Source organism: Bombina bombina, chromosome 2, assembly GCF_027579735.1.
Source record: "Bombina bombina isolate aBomBom1 chromosome 2, aBomBom1.pri, whole genome shotgun sequence".
NCBI lineage: Eukaryota > Metazoa > Chordata > Amphibia > Anura > Bombinatoridae > Bombina > Bombina bombina.
Genome location: NC_069500.1, coordinates 760,032,956 through 760,056,948, shown reverse-complemented (window position 1 = coordinate 760,056,948; position 23,993 = coordinate 760,032,956). Strand labels below are relative to the sequence as shown.

General features: G+C 40.4%; 1 protein-coding gene across 1 annotated transcript in view; it reads right to left on the bottom strand.

The window, feature by feature from the left end:
* Window positions 1-23,993, bottom strand: part of CCDC124 (coiled-coil domain containing 124) — a 177,572-nt gene that overhangs the window by 21,291 nt on the left and 132,288 nt on the right. The window contains exons 3-4 of the mRNA XM_053702874.1: window positions 4,691-4,862; window positions 4,494-4,614 (exon numbers count right to left, since the gene is read on the bottom strand). Of these exons, the coding sequence (XP_053558849.1) occupies window positions 4,494-4,614; window positions 4,691-4,862 (293 nt within the window). The remainder of the gene's footprint in view (window positions 1-4,493; window positions 4,615-4,690; window positions 4,863-23,993) is intronic.

Below are 23,993 nucleotides of genomic sequence, written 5' to 3'. Positions count from 1 at the left end.
AAGATGCAGCCAAACCTTCCCACAAGATATAAACGTGGAAGATAAACAGAGCCCCCTAAGGAAGGCTCACCAAAAACTTGCATAAACGGAGTACTAAATTAGCAGAGCAAACAGATCTCAGATCCTGCTCTAAGCACCAGACCAGCCCATTATAGGCATGTCTGATAGACAAGGGGAACAAGGAGATCCCAAACCCCAAGCCTCCTGGGAAATGGAAAATGGAGAGGAGCTCACCCCCTCCAACAGAGCTCGGTTGCCAACCCAATCCGCTCCTCCAAAATTAAGGGCACTCTCACAGAGAACCCCCTAGGAGTTGGTATAGAAAAAGCACAAATAGACCCCCTTAGGAAGTCCTGGCACAATACCCCTGTCATTAACAACAGGAGGACTTAAATCTCCAACAGTCGAAACAGAACAAGCCAGAGAGCTGCAGTAAGCTGCCCCCATGCATAACAGCAATACAAGTTACTTGCTCCGACCTCCAGAGAGAGGAAACAATCCTCCAGAGAGAGGAAACAATCCTCCAGAGAGAGGAAAAAAACCCACCTCCGAGCACCAGCCGGTACTGAGGTAGTCCAACCACCCCCCCAAAGGGGAGGGAACGGACAAAAAAAGCGCCCATGCCCACAATGACATGAGGAAGTCGTAGCCTGAATCAAAATCCAGGACCGAATGACGAATCATCCAGACACAACTGTTGATTGCAACAGAGAAAAACTCCCTCACCAAAAAGGGAAGCACATTCTGCCCGTAAGGACAAACAGTCCTCCACTGAAAACACTGGGTCGTCCTGAACCATTCCAACAGGAGGATCCGAGACAAGAACCCTGTCCTGAACAGTCTGCCGGAACGTAAGTTTCCAGACACCCAAAGAAGGATCAGGACAAGAACCTGGACCCGGGAACCTAAAGCCATTCTAAAATAAACTATACCCCCAGGGGAGCACAAGACACCCTGTCTGAAGCAGAGCAGACATCACAGGGAATGTTATCCGGGCTAACCCGGAAACCGGGTACAGGACTCACTCGTAAAATTCCAAGCACAAAAGGGAAGAGAACACCCCTAGTAGGAGACAAACTCCCTACCAAAAGGGAGCAAGGCAATGACAAAGTCACAAGGCCACTCTAGAGCCCCAGGCACAATGGACAACACTGCCAAAATCCAAGAGGACTTTATTTACGAGAACAAAGTCACTCAAAAAAAGAGTTCAGAAACAGACTAGTCTCCATAATCCTCTCAGATTATTTTTCCGTAGGCCACACCTAAATGAGAAGAATGCAAAGCATCCCAAGTCCTGGCGAAAGAACCGAAGCGAAAGCTAGCAGTGGAAAGAAGGAGACAACACAGTCTATCATCCCCATGTGGAAACGACTAACTCCCGGAAGTAGCAAAAGCCGCAAGGCCCTCAACTTCCTAACTTAAACGGCCAAAAGCTGTCAAGAAAAGCAGAACAAAGTCCAGACAGCCTCGACCCAAAGGAAGAGAAATATCAACAGGGAAAAAATCCTAAAAGGACAAACCCAAGGAAGCCTCGGAAGGCAAGTCCACCAGGAACCGGCGGAATGAAGGACCTAAAATCCTCCGAACCTCCAACCCCCCTACGGGGAGGAGGGTACGCTAGTTCCCACAGAGATCGGGAACCAACTGGAATGTCGCAGCAGATCTCAACAGAGCCCTGGCTGACTAAAATTAAAAAGGCCAATGAGGACTGAGTACAATCCCCCATGCCCCTAAGCAAACCAAGGACCATTGTGTCGACCCCCCACAATGCATTAGACCTAATTTACCTATTAACTCCTAAACCGCCAACCCCCACAACGCAAAAAACTAATTTAATGACTAAGCCCCCTTAAATTAACCCCTTAATTACATTTTTAAAAAAAAACTACATTACAATAAAAAAATAAAAAAAATACATTACATTAATATAAAATTACAGAAAATAAAAAAGGCTAACATTACAAAAAATAATAAACAACACTATCCAAAATAAAAAATTAAACCTAATCTCTATGAAAATAAAAAAGCCCCCCAAAATAAAAACACCCCCTAATCTAAGAATAAACTACCAATAGCCCTTAAAAGGGCTTTTTGTAGGGCATTGCCCTAAAGAAATCAGCTCTTTTACATTAAAAATAAACAAAGTCCCCCCTAACAATAAAACCCCCCACAATAAAAAAAACTAACACTAATAAACCTAAACTACCCATTGCCCCTAAAGGGGCATTTGTATGGCCGTTGCCCTTAAAAGGGCATTCAGCTCTTTTTCACTGCCCTTAAAATTGCATTCAGCTCTTTTTGAAATTGCCCAATGAACCCTAATCTAAAAAAACAAAAACCCTGCAAAAACAAAACAAAACAAAAACACTAAAGCCACGAATAGGTACGCATGGTTTAAGAAGTCCGGCGGAGAAGGTCTTTTTCCAGACGGGTCCATCATCTTCATCCACAGCGAAGGCGGCGCGGAGGTCTGGAGAAGTCTTCCCAGATGTGGCGATCCTCGGCGGTGGTCATCTGTGGCGGCGGTCCTTGGCGGCTCCTCTTCATCCGATGTCCATCGTATACTGAATATTGAATGCAAGGTACCGCAATCAAGTTGGGATACCTTTCATTCCTATTGGCTGAATTTTTCAAAACAGCCAATAGGATTAGAGCTACTGAAATCTTATTGGCTGTTAAAATCAGCCAACACGATTTCAGTAGCTCTCATCCTATTTCAAAATCAGCCAATAGAATGAGAGCTACTGAAATTTCAGTAGCTCTAATCCTATTGGCTGTTTTGAAAAATTTAGCCAATAGGAATGAAAGGTACCTCAACTTGATTGCGGTACCTTGCATTCAATATTCAGTATACGATGGACATCGGATGAAGAGGAGCCTCTATGCCGCCGGGGACCACCGTCACCGCCACAGATGACCACCGCCGAGGATCACCACATCTGGGAAGACCGCTCCAGGCTTCTGCTCCGCGCCGCCTTCGCTGTGGATGAAGATGATAGACCCACCTGGAAGAAGACCTTCTCCGCCGGACTTCTGAAACCGTGAGTACCTATTTGGGGCTTTAGTGTTAGTTTTTTTTTTTTTTTAGATTAGGATTCATTGGGCAGCTGAATGCCCTTTTAAGGGCAGTGAAAAAGAGCTGAATGCCCTTGCAAATGCCCCTTTAGGAGCAATGGGTAGTTTAGGTTTATTAGTGTTTGTTTTTTTTTATTTTGGGGGGTTTGGTGGGTGAGGGGTTTTACTGTTTGGGGGGGGGGGGCGACTTTGTTTATTTTTAATGTAAAAGAGCTGATTTCTTTAGGGCAATGCCCTACAAAAAGCCATTTTAAGGGCTACTGGTAGTTTAGTATTAGATTAGGGGGTGTTTTTATTTTGGGGGGGATTTTTTATTTGTATAGGGATATTAGTTTAGGTTTAATTTTATTATTTTGGATAGCTTTGTTTATTTATTTTTTTCTGTATTTTTTACTTTTTTTATTATTTGTAGCTTGGTGGGTTGCATTTTTAACACATAGCTTGCCCTCTGGGCAGGCTTATCAACTAGTCTTATAAGATAAAGTAGAAATAATGCAGCCAACTGCCTAATGTTCAATATGTAAGTATATTTTCTTATGTATAATCATAATTTATTTATTGGTCTTTTTCACTAAGACATCAAAAAGTTTTATTCTCATTACAATTTTCTCTCTTGTTTAAAATGTAATACATTCTGTAGGTAAACAAAAATCTGAGAAAGACTTATCTATATTATATTTATAATATAAGTAGTAGAAAACAAAATCACGTTTTTGTTTCATTTTTTATTTACTTGACAAATTAAAAGGCGGCCTTTAAAAGTCCTTTTTCATGTGATACACTCAGTCTCTTTCCTGCCAAAGAGCAACAGAAATATAGAGCAAATATAAGCAAAAACAGCATTTTTTTCACATGCTTACACAATGGGCTAAATTCATTAAAATGTATCAAAATGTATGACCTTTTAATACCTTTACTTCATCACTACTTATGGGTTTTAAATAATAATGATCGAAACATCATCAAAGTAGCCATATATTCAAAAGTAATCTGTGGCGGGATCGATATTGCCCGTGAAATTTTTGAAAGGGCTGATATCAGTTTTTCAAGGTAGTCTCACTAAGAGGTGTATTTCTATACATTTCCATGGGTGAATACTTTTGTTACAGTGCGTTTGCAATATTATAAGTATAACACGTTCAGAACAGTGAGAGAACTTACAACAATAAATAAAACTCAAATAAATAAAAGAGAAGTATGTTCAGAAGTCCACTTACACCCTACCATTCTCCTAATATGCTAGGGCCACTGAATACTATATGGAATAGATCTTCTGATTCAGTATTTAACTGCAATTTCCAAAAATGCCACTGAAGGTACCATGTATAGGTAATTTCATAAAATTCAAGCAAATTCAGAGAATGATATTCATTGGAAAGAAAAGGTAGATGTAATAAGGGTTGAGGCATCACTCTTACCTCAGAGCAGCTATGGCATCCTCTACTGTCCTTGCCTCAACTTCACCCTCTTCCAGCACACGTCGGTTCACATTCTCCTCCAGTGGCATGTCCAAATGAGTCTTGGGTTTCTCAACAGGACCTGGTAACAAACCATGTATTAGATCTGCATACTCCTTACAGAAATTCTCTCACCTGTCTGGTCATCCTGTCCCTACCTTTTTGCACTTCATCCTTTCGCAAAGTATCTTCAATCTGTGCACGGGTCACTTTGGATGGTACCACATTTTTTGCCAGCTTTGACTTTATATTAGCAGCCTCCTCTTCTAGTAAGCGTTGACTTTCCTTCTTCCTTTCCAACAGCTCAAGGCGACGTTTCTCCTTCTCTTCCTAATTGTATAGAAAGAATTAACGTTTTAGAAGGATCAATTACCTTGATGCATATGCTACAGTGACTCTCTGCTAAAACATCATACATATATATGCTTTACAGAGAACATGTACCAACATTTCTCACAACAGATTTCATTCTATTTTGCCCCATCAAACATGTCCATACAAACCATATAATTCTCTTCTTCCTTCTTTCCCTTTCTGAATTTTGTAGTAGTCCATTTAAGTGTCAGGTCAAATGAGCACTATACACAAATGGCATTCCCTAAAGGCAACACCATAATTGTTGTTGTTTAAAAAGATAGATAATCCCTTTATTACCCATTCCCTTGTTTTGCATAACCAACACTGTTATAATAATACAAATACATGTTTTACCTCTATAATTACCTTGTATCTATGCCTCTGCAAACTGCCCCCTTATTTCAGTTCTTTTGACAGACTTTCATTTTAGCTAATCAGTGGTCACTCCTTGGTAACTACAGGAGCGTGAGGTCAATGTTATCTATATGAAACACATGAACTAATGCCCTCTAGTGGTGAAAAACTGTCAGATTAGAGGCGGCCTTTAAGGTCTAAAAAATAAGCATATTAACCTCCTAGATTTAGCTTTCAATTAAGAATGCTGGCACCGAATGCTGTTACTATCTCCTGCTGTCCTGACTTACCTCTCTGCGGTCCATCTACATCGAGAGCAGGACGTGATAAGGATTGGATCCTTTGCAAACGCTGGGAGAGGTATCAAATAAAAAATGTTAGACACACACTGAAACGGCAATTTGAACTGTTGCGCACTTTGGGCCTGTCAGCCGCTCCCCTATGGCGTACATACAGTAACTTAACCAACCTGATGAGAAAAAGCTTAGTTTAAGAGGCTCCATACACGATTGTATTTAAAGTCTACACATATAGACTATATTAGAGTATCCTGAAAAGGTCATAGAATCTGGGAAACTTTTAAACGGAGACTCTGAACACTGACTAGTTCATGCTAACTTTGACACCAGCTATGTCTCACATATACATAGAAACAAAAAATTTGTGAAGGCGGATAAGCTCATGTAAAGTGCTCATAGTGAGAAAATAGTAGTAGTAATCACAACTTGGACTATTAAAAAATAATAATTTTTCCTGTCTGTGTCCGATCTATGTGACTTTGGCTTATACGGACCCACAGGAAACGTGGTATACTATTACAGCAAACAAAAAGATAAATAAGAAGGGTAAAGTTTAAAGAGTAAGATCAATTTTTTTGTTTCATGGATAACTGATCCTGGTGACATGGATTAATAATGAATTGAAGTTACACATCTTTTTATGCCAGTCTGGGAGTGGGATTGTCCCTATTTGGCATGTTTCTTATGTCTCTATATGAAATGCATCTAGCATAAAGCGTCTTTTATTACCTCACCTGTTACAGTGAAATATGAATTAAGTAATATTTTCCTGGTGCTCTCTGATCCTTCTCTATAGTGTCACGAAAAATTCACTTTATGAAAATAATGGCTGCCTCAAAAAGCAGAACACAGTCGGTCAAAGAATGTATCTCAAAATCTTAAGCCAATAAAAAGCTCCAGGCTCTGGACCAAACTTCTTTGCAAGACCAATATGAGTGTAAAGATAATACTGCAGCATTAAATGACCAAATCTTTGGTTCTTCTCAATAACACTTACTGAAACAAATCAAAGTGCTTTTTCATGAAGAGTTGAAGTCTGCCCTTCAGGAACTTAAACAGTACATCTTGGAAATTGGAGGTCATACCTCTGAGTTAGAAGAAAGGGTGGATGATATCTCAGAAGAAATCCCAGAGATACATAAAACCATCAATGACCAACAGACAAAGATCCAACAACTGGAAGCTCATCTAGAGGATCTGGAAAACAGATCTAGAAGATCTAACATTAGACTCAGAAATCTTCCAGAAACCTACACAGATCTTGACAAAGTTCTACCTTCAATTTGGAGACTTCATATACCAGATGTGGATAACACCCTATTATTAATGGATAGAGCACATAGAGCACTCTACAAACCACCGATGGCTAACATCCCAAGAGACATAATAGTGAAATTCATTATTACACCACAAAAGAAAAACTTCTCCAAGCGGCAAGACAATCTAATGTAGAATTTGAAGGTCACAAAATACAGTTATTCTCAGATTTATCTCCTATTACACTCAGGAAGAGGAGAGATTTCAAACCAATTGTTGCTGTTTTGACCAAACACCAGGTAAAATATAGATGGAACTTTCCATTCAAAATATCCTTTGTCTACAACAAGGTGTCTTATTCCTGTTCTACACTGACAGAGGGATGAGATCTTCTACAAAAGCTGCAATTGCTTGAGGTAGACTCTGAGATACCCCTACCTGAACGATCTCCCAGAAGGTCATTTAAGCAATCCTGAACACAGGTGGGGAAAGATAAAAGCCAAGGAAACAAATCCACTAAACAAGCTCAAGTGCTCGATGAAGTGAATGGTTCTCCTACTTGATTTGGAAAGTCTGGGTCTACTCCTAACTTTTTGTGAGGCTTGATACCTTCTGTTAAAGTGGTAACTGTTCGACACAGTTTCTGAGATTCTAATACCCTAATGTTAAAATGAAGAAAGATAAAAGTCGTGGATACAAAGTCACAAAGCAAGCTCTCATGCTTGAAGAAATGATTGGGACTGTAACCTGAATTGGAAAGATGGAAATAGGTCTTGACTTCTTGTGACATGGACATAGTTGGGAAAATGAAGATTCATGTGAATACCACTATCTTGTTTGAATATTAAGAATTCTATTATGTGACTTATGTTGAAATGTTTAGAACTAGTTTATCTGTTCTAATAGGATTTAGAGTTCTATATTAGTTTTAATGTTTTATCCCTTATAATTATTGCTAGAACAGAATATATATTCAGACCCTATGCCCAATTTAATGTTACCTTAAAGCAGAGCTTTCCAAACTTTTCATGTTGGTCACACACTTTTTACACCTACATCATTTTGTGACACAGTAATTCAGTTGTACTAGCAAACAGGAGGTTAAACTAACTTGTTTTAAGATATACGGACACATACATAAATTATATAATAACAAAACAGTATGTATGTGCAAGAATTAAAAAAAGTTTAATAACGCCAATAGGTGGAATATTATATAAAGACACCCACATTTCATCATCAAGCATTTTTAAGCTTCCACTTCCTATACATATATCAAGAGCAGGAGCAGCAATGTACTACTGGGAGCTAGCTGCAAAAAACCCAACACTGACTTCTGCTCAGCGTTTAAGCTGCTGCCCTCAAAGTTGTGCGAGTCTGATTGACTACTGCCCATGCTGCAAACACACTGCTGTCCCACTCACTGACTACACATGCAGTCACGAGCTGATTGAGGAGTCTACACGTGCAGTCAGGAGCCAATGTGCCGCCAATGGGAATAGTTTCAGTTCCCGCTAAGCTGCGCCAATAGGTTAAGATGATCTGTGACCCACTGGGTATGAATCACATGTCAACCACGTGATATGCAGGCAGGCGGAAAGTCGGAAACCAAAAAAAACAATTAAAAATAATTTTAAATTAAAAAAAAAAGCAGGGACACACCTACTCACTGCCGCCGACACACTATTGTGTCACGACACACAGTATGGAAAGCAATGCCTTAAAGAATAGGTATGGAAAATGTAGGAAAGAATTTGAAAGGTGAGATGTATTGAGTAATTGTTCTGTTCATTACAAACAAAAGTAATGATAGGATCAACTCTAGTCCTTCATTGTTTGTTTATGGCCCATCTAACATAGATTATTATATAATATGCAAGACCTTTAGAAGATGGGGTATGACATGTATAGAGGATAAGGAGAAAATGAGATAGAATGAAGTTTGTAATATCTTTAGGGCCTGATAAGTTAAGACTTTTATTGCACTTGAACCCCTTTGATGTGGGGACCCCATTCACGGGACCGGTATTACCCTTGGATGGTCTTACTTTAACAACTATAACAGTTAAAAGTTAAATACTTAAAAATAATAGTTTATAATTGATATTAGTTAAAATTATATTTGGAACATGTTGATTGTGCATTTATTTCTTTATGTGTTTTGTTTGTATCCCCCCCCCCCCCCCTTTTTTTTTTTCTTTCTTACCAGTTGCTGGTCTACGAAGGACAGCCCTTCATGAACATAGGCTATGAAAGGTATGATTATACCAAGACCAGTTCACAGGAAAAAAAAAAGTGGATCTCAAAAAACAAACTCTTCCTAAACACTGACATAACTGTCACAATGATCTTTGGAACGGTACCTAAAATTACACAAACAACAAAATTCCCATCTACGCATCAAAACAAAATCAAATTGCACACTGACCGCAGTCCACGCTTTCAAATACTTGGCTATGTTGTTAGACCCCAATCTATCTTTTGGCCTCCACATAGAAAAACTTGCATTTAAACTCTATCCAAAACTAGGTGCCCTGTACAGAAACAAATCCTGCCCCAGCCCTAGAGTAAAGGAAAAGATTGTACAGCAAATGCTGATGCCAATCGAAGATTATGGGGATGTAGTATATGCACCTGCACCGCAAACTCACCTTAATAAACTTAATACATTGTATAACTCGTTCTGCCGCTTTGTGCTACAATGTAACTACAGGATCCATCATTGTAACATGCCCAGAGGCAGGACTTTTTTTCATTTTCTGGAATGAGAATTTTTTAGTGAAAAATTTTCTGCAGTGTCTCTAAGGAGCTGGAGTTGCTGTGTTTGTTGCCCTTACTAGATGTGCATGAGGACAGGTTCATGTAAAGAATCTCTTTGTATGCAAATTAATATGACCCTAGGGAAATCTCCCTATGGGTGATGGGGGAAACCAGACGTGGACTCATTGCCCAGTGTGCTTAGAGGAATGTGGCTGCACCTCACTGACGAGGCCCATAGGAGGCCGAAATGATCGTTTGGGGTTGTCATGTTCCTTGTTTAGAGGAGAATTGCCTGGTATTTCGGGGCTGGACTGACCTTACTTGGCGGGATCAGACTGATATGCTTCAGGAAAGTTTTCTTCTGTGAAAAGCATAAATATAAATACAGGAATGTCTGTGATACTAAGTACCACAGATCTCCTATAGGAGGCGCTAGAAGGCGATGATAGATATTAAAAAATAAGTGTGCATCTCATAACACAATATACATAATGTAAAGAAGTTAAAATTGTAAAATATAAAATATATATATACAAATGTAGCATGTAACCAATTTGGCAATAGATAAGTTCCAATAGTGTCACAAAAGTCCATATGTAGAACAGGCAGCTCTCGGTCTTCACCCAAAGGATGATGTAACTTCTATGATGGATAACTGTAATGAAAACAGAAACAGAGGCGCCACATGTGTAGATCAATAAGGACCAAGAATATCCAAACGAGACAAGATACAGGGTACTCACAAACGTGAAGGCACTCTATTGTGCCTGTAGAAGCAGGCTGGTATTCTAACAGCAAACCAGCTGGCTGTACAAGGGAATCCCCGTCGTGATATCCTGTGGCTCTAGGTCTCCAAACAGCAACCCTTGCCTGGGTCACTTTCTGCGAGTTGGAACTGGAGTAAGGAGGGGAGAAAGGCTAAACAGCCCTTAGGTTACTTACAAGGAAATTGCCACACTAACACCAGACTTGTAAAAAGTGGAACTGATATTTATTATTATACAAAATAAAAATACCAACAGTGTAACAAATTACAGCTGGGTGTGTTAAAAGCAAATCTCCTTTTGTGTACAGAGATAGTAGCTTTTTTTTTTTTTTTTTTTTTTATATTTTTTATATATTTTAAAATAAATTTGTATCCAAGTTTTACCTAGTGTACTGTTTTCCCATCAGTATAAAGTGGGAGTGCGCATATCCTTGAGCTTAGTGGAAAGCTCCAACAAATGTGAGTAGTCATTTGTTACAAAACAACTACTTCCTCAAAGTGCCATTACAGATTCACACTATGTTGCAATTTTCTGTTTCCTTTTTTATGGGATCTCACTGAGGAATGCTAACAAGCTGAAAAACTCATCCAGAGGACACAGACATATCCTTGATTCAGAACTTTATTTGGTTTTCCTTTTATTATTTTTGTTATCACATTTATTTCACAGGTAAGACTATATTGCTGCATTCATCATTAAATTTTCAAGAACAAGAAGTTATTAGAGACACAGAAGGGAGGTTTCTTATTTTAAGAGGCCTTATACATGGTTGCCCAGTTTTATTGGGAAACATTTATGCTCCCAATGAAAACCAAGCACCTTTTTGTGTAAAATAAGCAAACTTCTTACTTATTGGAAAAAAATATAAACTGATACTAGCGTGAGACTTTAACTTAAATATTTGATTTAGACAGTGATAGATCGAGTGTTCCTCAGACGAGCAAAGGTAGAACACATAAGAAGATACTGAGTGACTTTATTCTTGATCATAACCTGATAGATGGGTGGAGGGATATACATAGTGGGGCAAGAGACTACACATTTTATTCTCCGGTGCATAAGTCTCATACCAGAATTGTCTATGTACTCATAAGCCCGATTTTGCTTACGTTGGTGCAGTCCTCTGATATAATACCAAGCACTTGATCAGACCACTCTATGGTGGAGCTTACATTGAAGGGAGTCTTTGACTCTGCTAGGGACAAATCCTGGCCTCTTAATACTACAATTTTTAAAGATCTCCTAGTACTAGCAAGAATTTAAAAAAATATATCCAATTCTTCATGTCTACTAACATAGATACAACTACAAACCCCCTATCAGTTTGGGGAGCTTTTAAATCCTTTATTAGAGGTTTACTGATTAAGGAAAATGCCCAAAACATTAAAACCAGAAATAATTTAATAAAACAACTAAGGAAAGATATTGACATTGCACAGAGGGGGGTGTACTCCGACCATTTGCAGGCTCGACTTAATGATCTCAAACTTAAGAAGGGTGAATTGGATGATCTTCTCCATAAAGAAGCAATGCCTTCTTTAAAAATGCAAGATACTTCCTATTTTGTTTTTCGCGGACAAACCAGATCGTATGTTAGCTAGAAAAATAAAAGATATCACAAGATCAACATCTATTCCCCAAATACAAACACGGGGTGGGAAGCCCACCAATAATCCCAAAGAGATAACTGATTCTTTTGCCAAGTAATACCAAAAATTATATCACTTGCGTTTTGATCAACAGAACGAACTGCTTAAAAAATCCATACAGGAGTTTTTAGCCGAGTGTAGTTTACCATATTTGGATAATGAATATATAGATAAATTGAACTCTCCAATCACCATGAGTGAAGTGGTAGGAGCAATTAAGCAGTTAAACCCCTCAAAAGCTCCAGGACCAGATGGGTTTCCTGTTTTTTTTTTTTTTTACAAAACACTAGTGGGGGAACTAGCCCCTAAATTAGTAGATTTTTTAAATAATATCATACAGGGTCATCAAATTCCGACGGATATGCTCTCTACAAGAATTACGGTTATACAAGCCTAAAAATCCTACATTGCCAGAATTACAGGCCTATTTCCCTTATAAACCAGGATTTTAAGTTTTTTACCAAAATTCTGGCAAATCAACTTAATCCTACACTTTGCCCACTTTGATTTCCCGGATCAGGTCGGATTCATTAAGCATAGGGAAGCCCCGGATAATATCCACAAAATTATAGATTCAATTGATTATGCAAACGTTAAGGGGGTGCCTTCTCTGTTTCTTTCACTAGATGCAGAGAAGGCATTCGATAGGATCTCCTGGCCCTATATGTTTCCAGTATTGAATGAGTTTGGTATCAAGGGAGCCTTTCAAAAAGCTTTGTCCTTAATATATTCTAACCCCACTGCTCATATCAGATTTGCTGGCTATGTACGACTATTAACATTTTTAACGGTACAAGACAGGGATGCCCCCTTTTCCCACTTATATTTGTCTTATGCATTGAGCCCTTAGCAGCAAGAATTAGATTAAACAAGGATGTGGTGGGAATTGAGATAGGCAAAAAAGAATATAAACTGGCATTGTTTGCGGATGATATCCTCACCCTCACTAAACCCCATTTATCCCTCCCAATCATCTATCAGATAATCAAAGTATTTGAAAAACTGTCGGGATATAAAATAAATACAGTGGGGCAAAAAAGTATTTAGTCAGCCACCAATTGTGCAAGTTCTCCCACTTAAGAAGATGAGAGAGGCCTGTAATTTTCATCATAGGCATACCTCAACTATGAGAGACAAAATGTGGAAACAAATCCAGACAATCACATTGTCTGATTTGGAAAGAATTTGCATTTTATGGTGGAAAATAAGTATTTGGTCACCTACAAACAAGCAAGATCTCTGGCTCTCACAGACCTGTATCTTCTTCTTTAAGAGGTTCCTCTGTCCTCCACTCATTACCTGTATTAATGGCACCTGTTTGAACTTATTATCAGTATAAAAAACACCTGTCCACAACCTCAAACAGTCACACTCCAAACTCCACTATGGTGAAGACCAAAGAGCTGTCGAAGAACACCAGAAACAAAATTGTAGACCTGCACCAGGCTGGGAAGACTGAATCTGCAATAGGCAAACAGCTTGGTGTGAAGAAATTAACTGTGGGAGCAATAATTAGAAAATGGAAGACATACAAGACCACTGATAATCTCCCTCGATCTGGGGCTCCACGCAAGATCTCACCCCGTGGGGTCAAAATGATAACAAGAATGGTGAGCAAACATTCCAGAACCACACAGGGGGACCTAGTGAATGACCTGCAGAGAGCTGGGACCAACGTAACAAAGGCTACCATCAGTAACACACTACGCCGCCGGTGACTCAGATCCTGTGTCTGAGACGTGTCCCTCTGCTTAAGCCACTACATGTCCGGGCCGGTCTGAAGTATGCTAGAGAGCATTTGGATGATCCAGAAGCGGATTGGGAGAATGTCATATGGTCAGAAGAAACCAAAGTAGAACAGGTTGGTAGAAACACAACTCGTCGTATTTGGAGGAGAGAGAATGCTGAGTTGCAACCAAAAAACACCATACCTACTGTGAAACATGGGGGTGGCAACATCATGCTTTGGGGCTGTTTCTCTGCAAAGGGAACAGGACGACTGATCCGTGTACATGAAAGAATGAATGAGGCCATGTATTGTGAGATTTTGAGTGCAAACCTTCTTTCATCAGCAAGGGCATTGAAGATGAAACATGGCTGGGTCTTTCAGCATGACAATTATCCCAAACACACCGCCCGGGCAACGAAGGAGTGGCTTCGTAAGAAGCATTTCAAGGTCCTGGAGTGGCCTAGCCAGTCTCCAGATCTCAACCCCATAGAAAACCTTTGGAGGGAGTTGAAAGTCTGTGTTGTCCAGCGACAGTCCCAAACCATCACTGCTCTAGAGGAGATTTGCATGCAGGAATGGGCCAACATACCAGCAACAGTGTGTGACAACCTTGTGAAGACTTACAGAAAACGTTTGACCTCTGTCATTGCCAACAAAGGATATATAACAAAGTATTGAGATGAACTTTTGATATTGACCAAATACTTATTTTCCACCATAATATGCAAATAAATTATTTCCAAATCAGACAATGTGATTGTCTGGATTTGTTTCCACATTTTGTCTCTCATAGTTGAGGTATATCTATGATGAAAATTACAGGCCTCTCTCATCTTCTTAAAGGGATACTGAACCCCAATTTTTTCTTTCATGATTCAGATACAGCATGCAATTTTAAGCAACTTTCTAATTTACTTCTGTTATCAATTTTTCTTCGTTCTCTTGATATCTGTATTTGAAAAAGAAGGCATCTAAGCTAAGGAGCCAGCAAATGTGTGGTTCAGAACCATGGACAGCATTTGTTTATTGGTGCTGTCCAATCAGCAAGGACAACCCAGGTTGTTCACCAAAAATGGGCCGGCATCTAAACTTAAATTCTTGCTTTTCAAATAAACATACCAAGAGAATGAAGAAAATTTGATAATAGGAGTACATTAGAAAGTTGCTTAAAATTGCATGCTCTATCTGAATCACAAAAGAAAAAATTTGGGTACAGTGTCCCTTTAAGTGGGAGAACTTGCACAATTGGTGGCTGACTAAATACTTTTTTGCCCCACTGTAACAACAAATGTGAGGCATTGGGAGTTAAGTTACCTGATCATAAGAAAAAGCTTATAGAAATAAATTTTGAATTTAAATGGGTCCCCAAAGCACTTACCTATTTAGGTATTGCCATCACAGATAAAATTGAAAATCTTTACCGATCCAACTATCTCCCACTTTTCTCTAAACTAAGAGCAGAAATGTACAAATTAAGTAAATATAGAATTTCATTGTATGGCAGAATTACACTTAGTAAGATGAACATTTTACCCAGACTCCTTTATTTGTTCAGATATTTACCAGTTCCCATATCCATGAGGGATAAATTGCAAAATTATATTTTAACTTTCATTTGGAGAAAAGGGAGACAGAGAATTAATTAAAAAACATAATTTATGTAAGAACTTACCTGATAAATTCATTTCTTTCATATTAGCAAGAGTCCATGAGCTAGTGACGTATGGGATATACATTCCTACCAGGAGGGGCAAAGTTTCCCAAACCTCAAAATGCCTACAAATACACCCCTCACCACACCCACAATTCAGTTTAACGAATAGTCAAGAAGTGGGGTGAAAAGAAAGGAGCGAAAGCATCAAAAAATAAGGAATTGGAATAATTGTGCTTTATACAAAAAATCATAACCACCACAAAAAAGGGTGGGCCTCATGGACTCTTGCTAATATGAAAGAAATGAATTTATCAGGTAAGTTCTTACATAAATTATGTTTTCTTTCATGTAATTAGCAAGAGTCCATGAGCTAGTGACCTATGGGATAATAAATACCCAAGATGTGGAACTTCCACGGAAGAGTCACTAGAGAGGGAGGGATAAAATAAAGACAGCCAATTCCGCTGAAAAATAATCCACAACCCAAAACAAAAGTTTTAATCTTAATAATGAAAAAAACAGAATTTATGTTTACCTGATAAATTACTTTCTCCAACGGTGTGTCCGGTCCACAGCGTCATCCTTACTTGTGGGATATTCTCTTCCCCAACAGGAAATGGCAAAGAGCCCAGCAAGGCTGGTCACATGATCCCTCCTAGGCTCCGCCTTCCCCAGTCATTCGACCGACGTAAAGGAGGAATATTTGCATAGGAGAAATCATATGATACCGTGGTGACTGTAGTTAGAGAAATTAAATCATCAGACCTGATTAAAAAACCAGGGCGGGCCGTGGACCGGACACACCGTTGGAGAAAGTAATTTATCAGGTAAACATAAATTCTGTTTTCTCCAACATAGGTGTGTCCGGTCCACGGCGTCATCCTTACTTGTGGGAACCAATACCAAAGCTTTAGGACACGGATGATGGGAGGGAGCAAATCAGGTCACCTAGATGGAAGGCACCACGGCTTGCAAAACCTTTCTCCCAAAAATAGCCTCAGAAGAAGCAAAAGTATCAAATTTGTAAAATTTGGTAAAAGTGTGCAGTGAAGACCAAGTCGCTGCCTTACATATCTGATCAACAGAAGCCTCGTTCTTGAAGGCCCATGTGGAAGCCACAGCCCTAGTGGAGTGAGCTGTGATTCGTTCAGGAGGCTGCCGTCCGGCAGTCTCATAAGCCAATCTGATGATGCTTTTAAGCCAAAAAGAAAGAGAGGTAGAAGTTGCTTTTTGACCTCTCCTTTTACCAGAATAAACAACAAACAAGGAAGATGTTTGTCTGAAATCCTTTGTAGCCTCTAAATAGAATTTTAGAGCACGAACTACATCCAAATTGTGCAACAAGCGTTCCTTCTTTGAAACTGGATTCGGACACAAAGAAGGCACAACTATCTCCTGGTTAATATTTTTATTAGAAACAACTTTCGGAAGAAAACCAGGTTTAGTACGCAAAACCACCTTATCTGCATGGAACACCAGATAAGGAGGAGAACACTGCAGAGCAGATAACTCTGAAACTCTTCTAGCAGAAGAAATTGCAACCAAAAACAAAACTTTCCAAGATAATAACTTAATATCTACGGAATGTAAGGGTTCAAACGGAACCCCTTGAAGAACTGAAAGAACTAAATTGAGACTCCAAGGAGGAGTCAAAGGTTTGTAAACAGGCTTGATTCTAACCAGAGCCTTAACAAAAGCCTGAACATCTGGCACAGCCGCCAGCTTCTTGTGAAGTAAAACAGATAAAGCAGAAATCTGTCCCTTCAAAGAACTTGCAGATAATCCTTTCTCCAAACCCTCTTGTAGAAAGGATAGAATCTTAGGAATTTTTACCCTGTTCCATGGGAATCCTTTCGATTCGCACCAACAGATATATTTCTTCCATACTTTATGGTAAATTTTCCTAGTTACAGGCTTTCTAGCCTGAATAAGAGTATCAATGACAGAATCTGAGAGTCAGTTGGAGTGATGCCAGATTCGGATGTTCGAACGGACCTTGAACAAGAAGGTCCCGTCTCAAAGGTAGCTTCCATGGTGGAGCCGATGACATATTCACCAGGTCTGCATACCAAGTTCTGCGTGGCCACGCAGGAGCTATCAAGATCACCGAAGCCCTCTCTTGATTGATCCTGGCTACCAGCCTGGGAATGAGAGGAAACGGTGGGAACACATAAGCTAGGTTGAAGGTCCAGGGCGCTACTAGTGCATCTACTAGAGTCGCCTTGGGATCCCTGGATCTGGACCCGTAGCAAGGAACCTTGAAGTTCTGACGAGACGCCATCAGATCCATGTCTGGAATGCCCCATAATTGAGTTATTTGGGCAAAGATTTCCGGATGTAGTTCCCACTCCCCCGGATGAAATGTCTGACGACTCAGAAAATCCGCTTCCCAATTTTCCACTCCTGGGATGTGGATTGCAGACAAGTGGCAGGAGTGAAGCTCCGCCCATTGAATTACTTTGGTCACTTCTTCCATCGCCAGGGAACTCCTTGTTCCCCCCTGATGGTTGATATATGCAACAGTCGTCATGTTGTCTGATTGAAACCTTATGAATTTGGCCTTTGCTAGTTGAGGCCAAGCCTTGAGAGCATTGAATATCGCTCTCAGTTCCAGAATGTTTATCGGGAGAAGAGATTCTACCCGAGACCATAGACCCTGAGCCTTCAGGTGTTTCCAGACCGCGCCCCAGCCCACCAGGCTGGCGTCGGTCGTAACAATGACCCACTCTGGTCTTCTGAAGCTCATCCCTTGGGACAGGTTGTCCAGGGTCAGCCACCAACGGAGTGAATCTCTGGTCCTCTGATCTACTTGGATCGTCGGGGACAGATCTGTATAATCCCCATTCCACTGTCTGAGCATGCACAGTTGTAATGGTCTTAGATGAATTCGCGCAAAAGGAACTATGTCCATTGCCGCAACCATCAAACCTATTACTTCCATGCACTGCGCTATGGAAGGAAGAAGAACAGAATGAAGTACATGACAAGAGCTTAGAAGTTTTGATTTTCTGGCTTCTGTCAGAAAAATCTTCATTTCCAAGGAGTCTATTATTGTTCCCAAGAAGGGAACTCTTGTTGACGGGAATAGAGAACTTTTTTCTACGTTCACTTTCCACCCGTGAGATCTGAGAAAGGCTAGGACAATGTCCGTATGAGCCTTTGCTTGTGGTAGAGACGACGCTTGAATCAGTATGTCGTCCAAGTAGGGTACTACTGCAATGCCCCTTGGCCTTAGCACCGCTAGAAGGGACCCTAGTACCTTTGTGAAAATTCTTGGAGCAGTGGCTAGTCCGAATGGAAGTGCCACAAACTGGTAATGCTTGTCCAGAAAGGCGAATCTTAGGAACCGATGATGTTCCTTGTGGATAGGAATATGTAGATACGCATCCTTTAAATCCACCGTGGTCATGAATTGACCTTCCTGGATGGTAGGAAGAATTGTCCGAATGGTTTCCATCTTGAACGATGGGACCTTGAGAAATTTGTTTAGGATCTTGAGATCCAAAATTGGCCTGAATGTTCCCTCTTTTTTGGGAACTATGAACAGATTGGAGTAAAACCCCATCCCTTGTTCTCCTAATGGAACAGGATGAATCACTCCCATTTTTAACAGGTCTTCTACACAATGTAAGAATGCCTGTCTTTTTATTTGGTCTGAAGACAATTGAGACCTGTGGAACCTTCCCCTTGGGGGTAGTTCCTTGAATTCCAGGAGATAACCTTGAGAAACTATTTCTAGCGCCCATGGATCCTGAACATCTCTTGCCCAAGCCTGAGCGAAGAGAGAGAGTCTGCCCCCCACCAGATCCGGTCCCGGATCGGGGGCCAGCATCTCATGCTGTCTTGGTAGCGGTAGCGGGCTTCTTGGCCTGCTTACCTTTGTTCCAGCCTTGCATCGGTCTCCAGGCTGGCTTGGTTTGAGAAGAATTACCCTCTTGCTTAGAGGATGTAGAATTTGAGGCTGGTCCGTTTCTGCGAAAGGGACGAAAATTTGTTTTATTTTTAGCCTTAAAAGACCTATCCTGAGGAAGGGCGTGGCCCTTTCCCCCAGTGATGTCTGAAATAATCTCTTTCAAGTCAGGGCCAAACAGCGTTTTCCCCTTGAAAGGGATGTTAAGCAATCTGTTCTTGGAGGACACATCCGCTGACCAAGACTTCAGCCAAAGCGCTCTGCGCGCCACAATAGCAAAACCTGAATTTTTCGCCGCTAATCTAGCTAATTGCAAAGTGGCGTCTAAGGTAAAAGAGTTAGCCAACTTAAGTGCTTGAACTCTGTCCATAACCTCCTCATAAGAGGATGCTTGATTGAGCGACTTTTCTAGTTCCTCGAACCAGAAACACGCTGCTGTAGTGACAGGAACAATGCATGAAATTGGTTGTAGAAGGTAACCTTGCTGAACAAACATCTTTTTAAGCAAACCCTCTAATCTTTTATCCATAGGATCTTTGAAAGCACAACTATCTTCTATAGGGATAGTGGTGCGTTTGTTTAGAGTAGAAACCGCCCCCTCGACCTTGGGGACTGTCTGCCATAAGTCCTTCCTGGGGTCGACCATAGGAAATAATTTCTTAAATATAGGGGGAGGGACAAAAGGTATGCCGGGCCTTTCCCATTCTTTATTTACAATGTCCGCCACCCGCTTGGGTATAGGAAAAGCTTCGGGGGGCACCGGGACCTCTAGGAACCTGTCCATCTTACATAATTTCTCTGGAATGACCAAATTGTCACAATCATCCAGAGTAGATAACACCTCCTTAAGCAGAGCGCGGAGATGTTCCAATTTAAATTTAAATGTAATAACGTCAGGTTCAGTTTGTTGAGAAATTTTTCCTGAATCTGAAATTTCTCCCTCAGACAAAACCTCCCTAGCCACTTCAGACTGGTGTAAGGGCATGTCAGAACCATTATCATCAGCGTCCTCATGCTCTTCAGTATCTAAAACAGAGCAGTCGCGCTTTCGCTGATAAGTGGGCATTTTGGCTAAAATGTTTTTAATAGAATTATCCATTACAGCCGTTAATTGTTGCATAGTAAGGAGGATTGGCGCACTAGATTCACTAGGGACCTCCTGAGTGGGCAAGACTGGTGTAGACATAGAAGGAGATGATGCAGTACCATGCTTACTCCCCTCACTTAAGGAATCATTTTGGGCAACATTATTATCAGTGGCATCATTGTCCCTACTTTGTTTGTCACATTCATCACATATATTTAAATGGAGAGGAACCTTGGCTTCCGAACATACAGAACATCGTCTATCTGATAGTTCAGACATGTTAATAGGCATAAACTTGATAACAAAGCACAAAAAACGTTTTAAAATAAAACCGTTACTGTCTCTTTAAATTTTAAACTGAACACACTTTTTTACTGAATATACGCAAAAGTATGAAGGAAATGTTCAAAATTCACCAAAATTTCACCACAGTGTCATAAAGCCTTAAAAGTATTGCACACCAAATTTGAAAGCTTTAACTCTTAAAATAACGGAACCTGAGCCGTTTTTACATTTAACCCCTATACAGTCCCTGGTATCTGCTTTGCTGAGACCCAACCAAGCCCAGAGGGGAATACGATACCAAATGACGCCTTCAATAAGCTTTTTCAGTGGATCTGAGCTCCTCACACATGCATCTGCATGCCTTGTTTCTCAAAAACAACTGCGCATTAGTGGCGCGAAAATGAGGCTCTGCCTATGACTAGAAAAGGCCCCCAGTGAAAAAGGTGTCCAATACAGTGCCTGCCGTTTTTTTAATAAAATTCCCAAGATTAAAATAACTCTCCAAAGTTATAAACCATTAAATATGCTTATAAAGTAATCGTTTTGGCCCAGAAAAATGTCTACCAGTCTTTAAAGCCCTTGTGAAGCCCTTTTATTCTTATATTGAAAATTAAGAAAATGGCTTACCGGATCCCTTAGGGAAAAGGACAGCTTCCAGCATTACCAAGTCTTGTTAGAAATGTGTCATACCTCAAGCAGCCAAAGTCTGCTCACTGTTTCCCCCAACTGAAGTTAATTCCTCTCAACAGTCCTGTGTGGAAACAGCCATCGATTTTAGTAACGGTTGCTAAAATCATTTTCCTCTTACAAACAGAAATCTTCATCTCTTTTCTGTTTCAGAGTAAATAGTACATACCAGCACTATTTCAAAATAACAAACTCTTGATAGAAGAATAAAAACTACATTTAAACACCAAAAAACTCTGAGCCCTCTCCGTGGAGATGTTGCCTGTGCAACGGCAAAGAGAATGACTGGGTAAGGCGGAGCCTAGGAGGGATCATGTGACCAGCTTTGCTGGGCTCTTTGCCATTTCCTGTTGGGGAAGAGAATATCCCACAAGTAAGGATGACGCCGTGGACCGGACACACCTATGTTGGAGAAAACTGAAATTATAAGCAGAAGAATCAAACTGAAACAGCTGCCTGAAGTAATTTTCTACCAAAAACTGCTTCAGAAGAAGAAAAAACAGCAAAATGGTAGAATTTAGTAAAAGTATGCAAAGAAGACCAAGTTGCTGCTTTGCAAATCTGATCAACAGAAGCTTCATTCCTAAACGCCCAGGAATTAGAAACTGACCTAGTAGAATGAGCTGTAATCCTTTGAGGCAGAGTTTTACCTGACTCGACATAAGCATGATGAATCAAAGACTTTAACCAAGACGCCAGAGAAATGGTGGAGGCCTTCTGACCTTTCCTGGAACCAGAAAAGATAACAAATAGACTAGAAGTCTTTCTAAAATCTTTAGTAGCTTCAACATAATATTTTAAAGCTCTTACTACACCCAAAGAATGTAAAGATCTCTCCAGAGAATTCTTAGGATTAGGACATAATGAAGGAACAACAATTTCTCTACTAATGTTGTTAGAATTCACAACCTTAGGTAAAAATTTAAATGAAGTCCGCAACACCGCCTTATCCTGATGAAAAATCAGAAAAGGAGATTCACAAGAAAGAGCAGATAACTCAGAAACTCTTCTAGCAGAAGAGATGGCCAAAAGGAACAAAACCTTCCAAGAAAGTAATTTAATATCCAGAGAATGCATAGGTTCAAACGGAGGAGCCTGTAAAGCCCTCAGAACCAAATTAAGACTCCAAGGAGGAGAGATTGACTTAATGACAGGCTTGATACGAACCAAAGCCTGTACAAAACAATGAATATCAGGAAGATTAGCAATCTTTCTGTGAAAAAGAACAGAAAGAGCAGAGATTTGTCCTTTCAAAGAACTTGTAGACAAACCTTTATCCAAACCATCCTGAAGAAACTTTAAAATTCTAGGAATTCTAAAAGAATGCCAGGAGAATTTATGAGAAGAACACCAAGAAATGTAAGTCTTCCAGACTCGATAATAAATCTTCCTAGACACAGATTTACGAGCCTGTAACATAGTATTAATTACTGAGTCAGAGAAACCTCTATGACTAAGAATCAAGCGTTCAATCTCCATACCTTCAAATTTAATGATTTGAGATCCTGATGGAAAAAGGGGCCTTGAGATAGAAGGTCTGGTCTTAACGGAAGAGTCCAAGGTTGGCAAGTGGCCATCCGAATGAGATCCGCATACCAAAACCTGTGAGGCCATGCTGGAGCCACCAGCAGTACAAACGAACGTTCCATTAGAATTTTGGAAATCACTTTTGGAAGAAGAACTAGAGGTGGAAAGATATAGGCAGGATGATAATTCCAGGGAAGCGACAACGCGTCCACTGCCTCCGCCTGAGGATCCCTGGATCTGGACAGATACCTGGGAAGTTTCTTGTTTAGATGAGAAGCCATCAGATTTATTTCTGGAAGTCCCCAGATTTGAACAATCTGAAGAAATACCTCTGGGTGAAGAGACCATTCGCCCGGATGTAACGTCTGGCGACTGAGATAATCCGCTTCCCAATTGTCTACACCTGGGATGTGAACCGCAGAGATTAGACAGGAGCTGGATTCCGCCCATACAAGTATCCGAGATACTTCTCTCATAGCCTGAGGACTGTGAGTCCCCCCTTGATGATTGACATATGCCACGGTTGTGACATTGTCTGTCTGAAAACAAATGAACGATTCTCTCTTCAGAAGAGGCCAGAACTGAAGAGCTCTGAAAATCGCACGGAGTTCCAAAATGTTGATTGGTAATCTCGCCTCCTGAGATTCCCAAACCCCCGGCGCTGTCAGAGATCCCCATACAGCTCCCCAACCTGTCAGACTCGCATCTGTTGAGATCACAGTCCAGGTTGGACGAACAAAAGAAGCCCCTTGGACTAAACAATGGTGATCTATCCACCACGTCAGAGAGTGTTGTACATTTGGATTTAAAGATATTAATTGTGATATCTTCGTATAATCCCTGCACCACTGGTTCAGCATACAAAGCTGAAGAGGTCGCATGTGAAAACGAGCAAAGGGGATCGCGTCCGATGCAGCAGTCATGAGACGTAGAATTTCCATGCACAAAGCTACCGAAGGGAATGATTGAGACTGAAGGTTTCGACAAGCTGAAACCAATTTCAGACGTCTCTTTTCTGTTAGAGACAAGGTCATGGACACTGAATCTATTTGAAAACCTAAAAAGGTTACTCTTGTCTGAGGAATCAAGGAACTCTTTGGTAAATTGATCCTCCAACCATGTCTTTGAAGAAACGACAT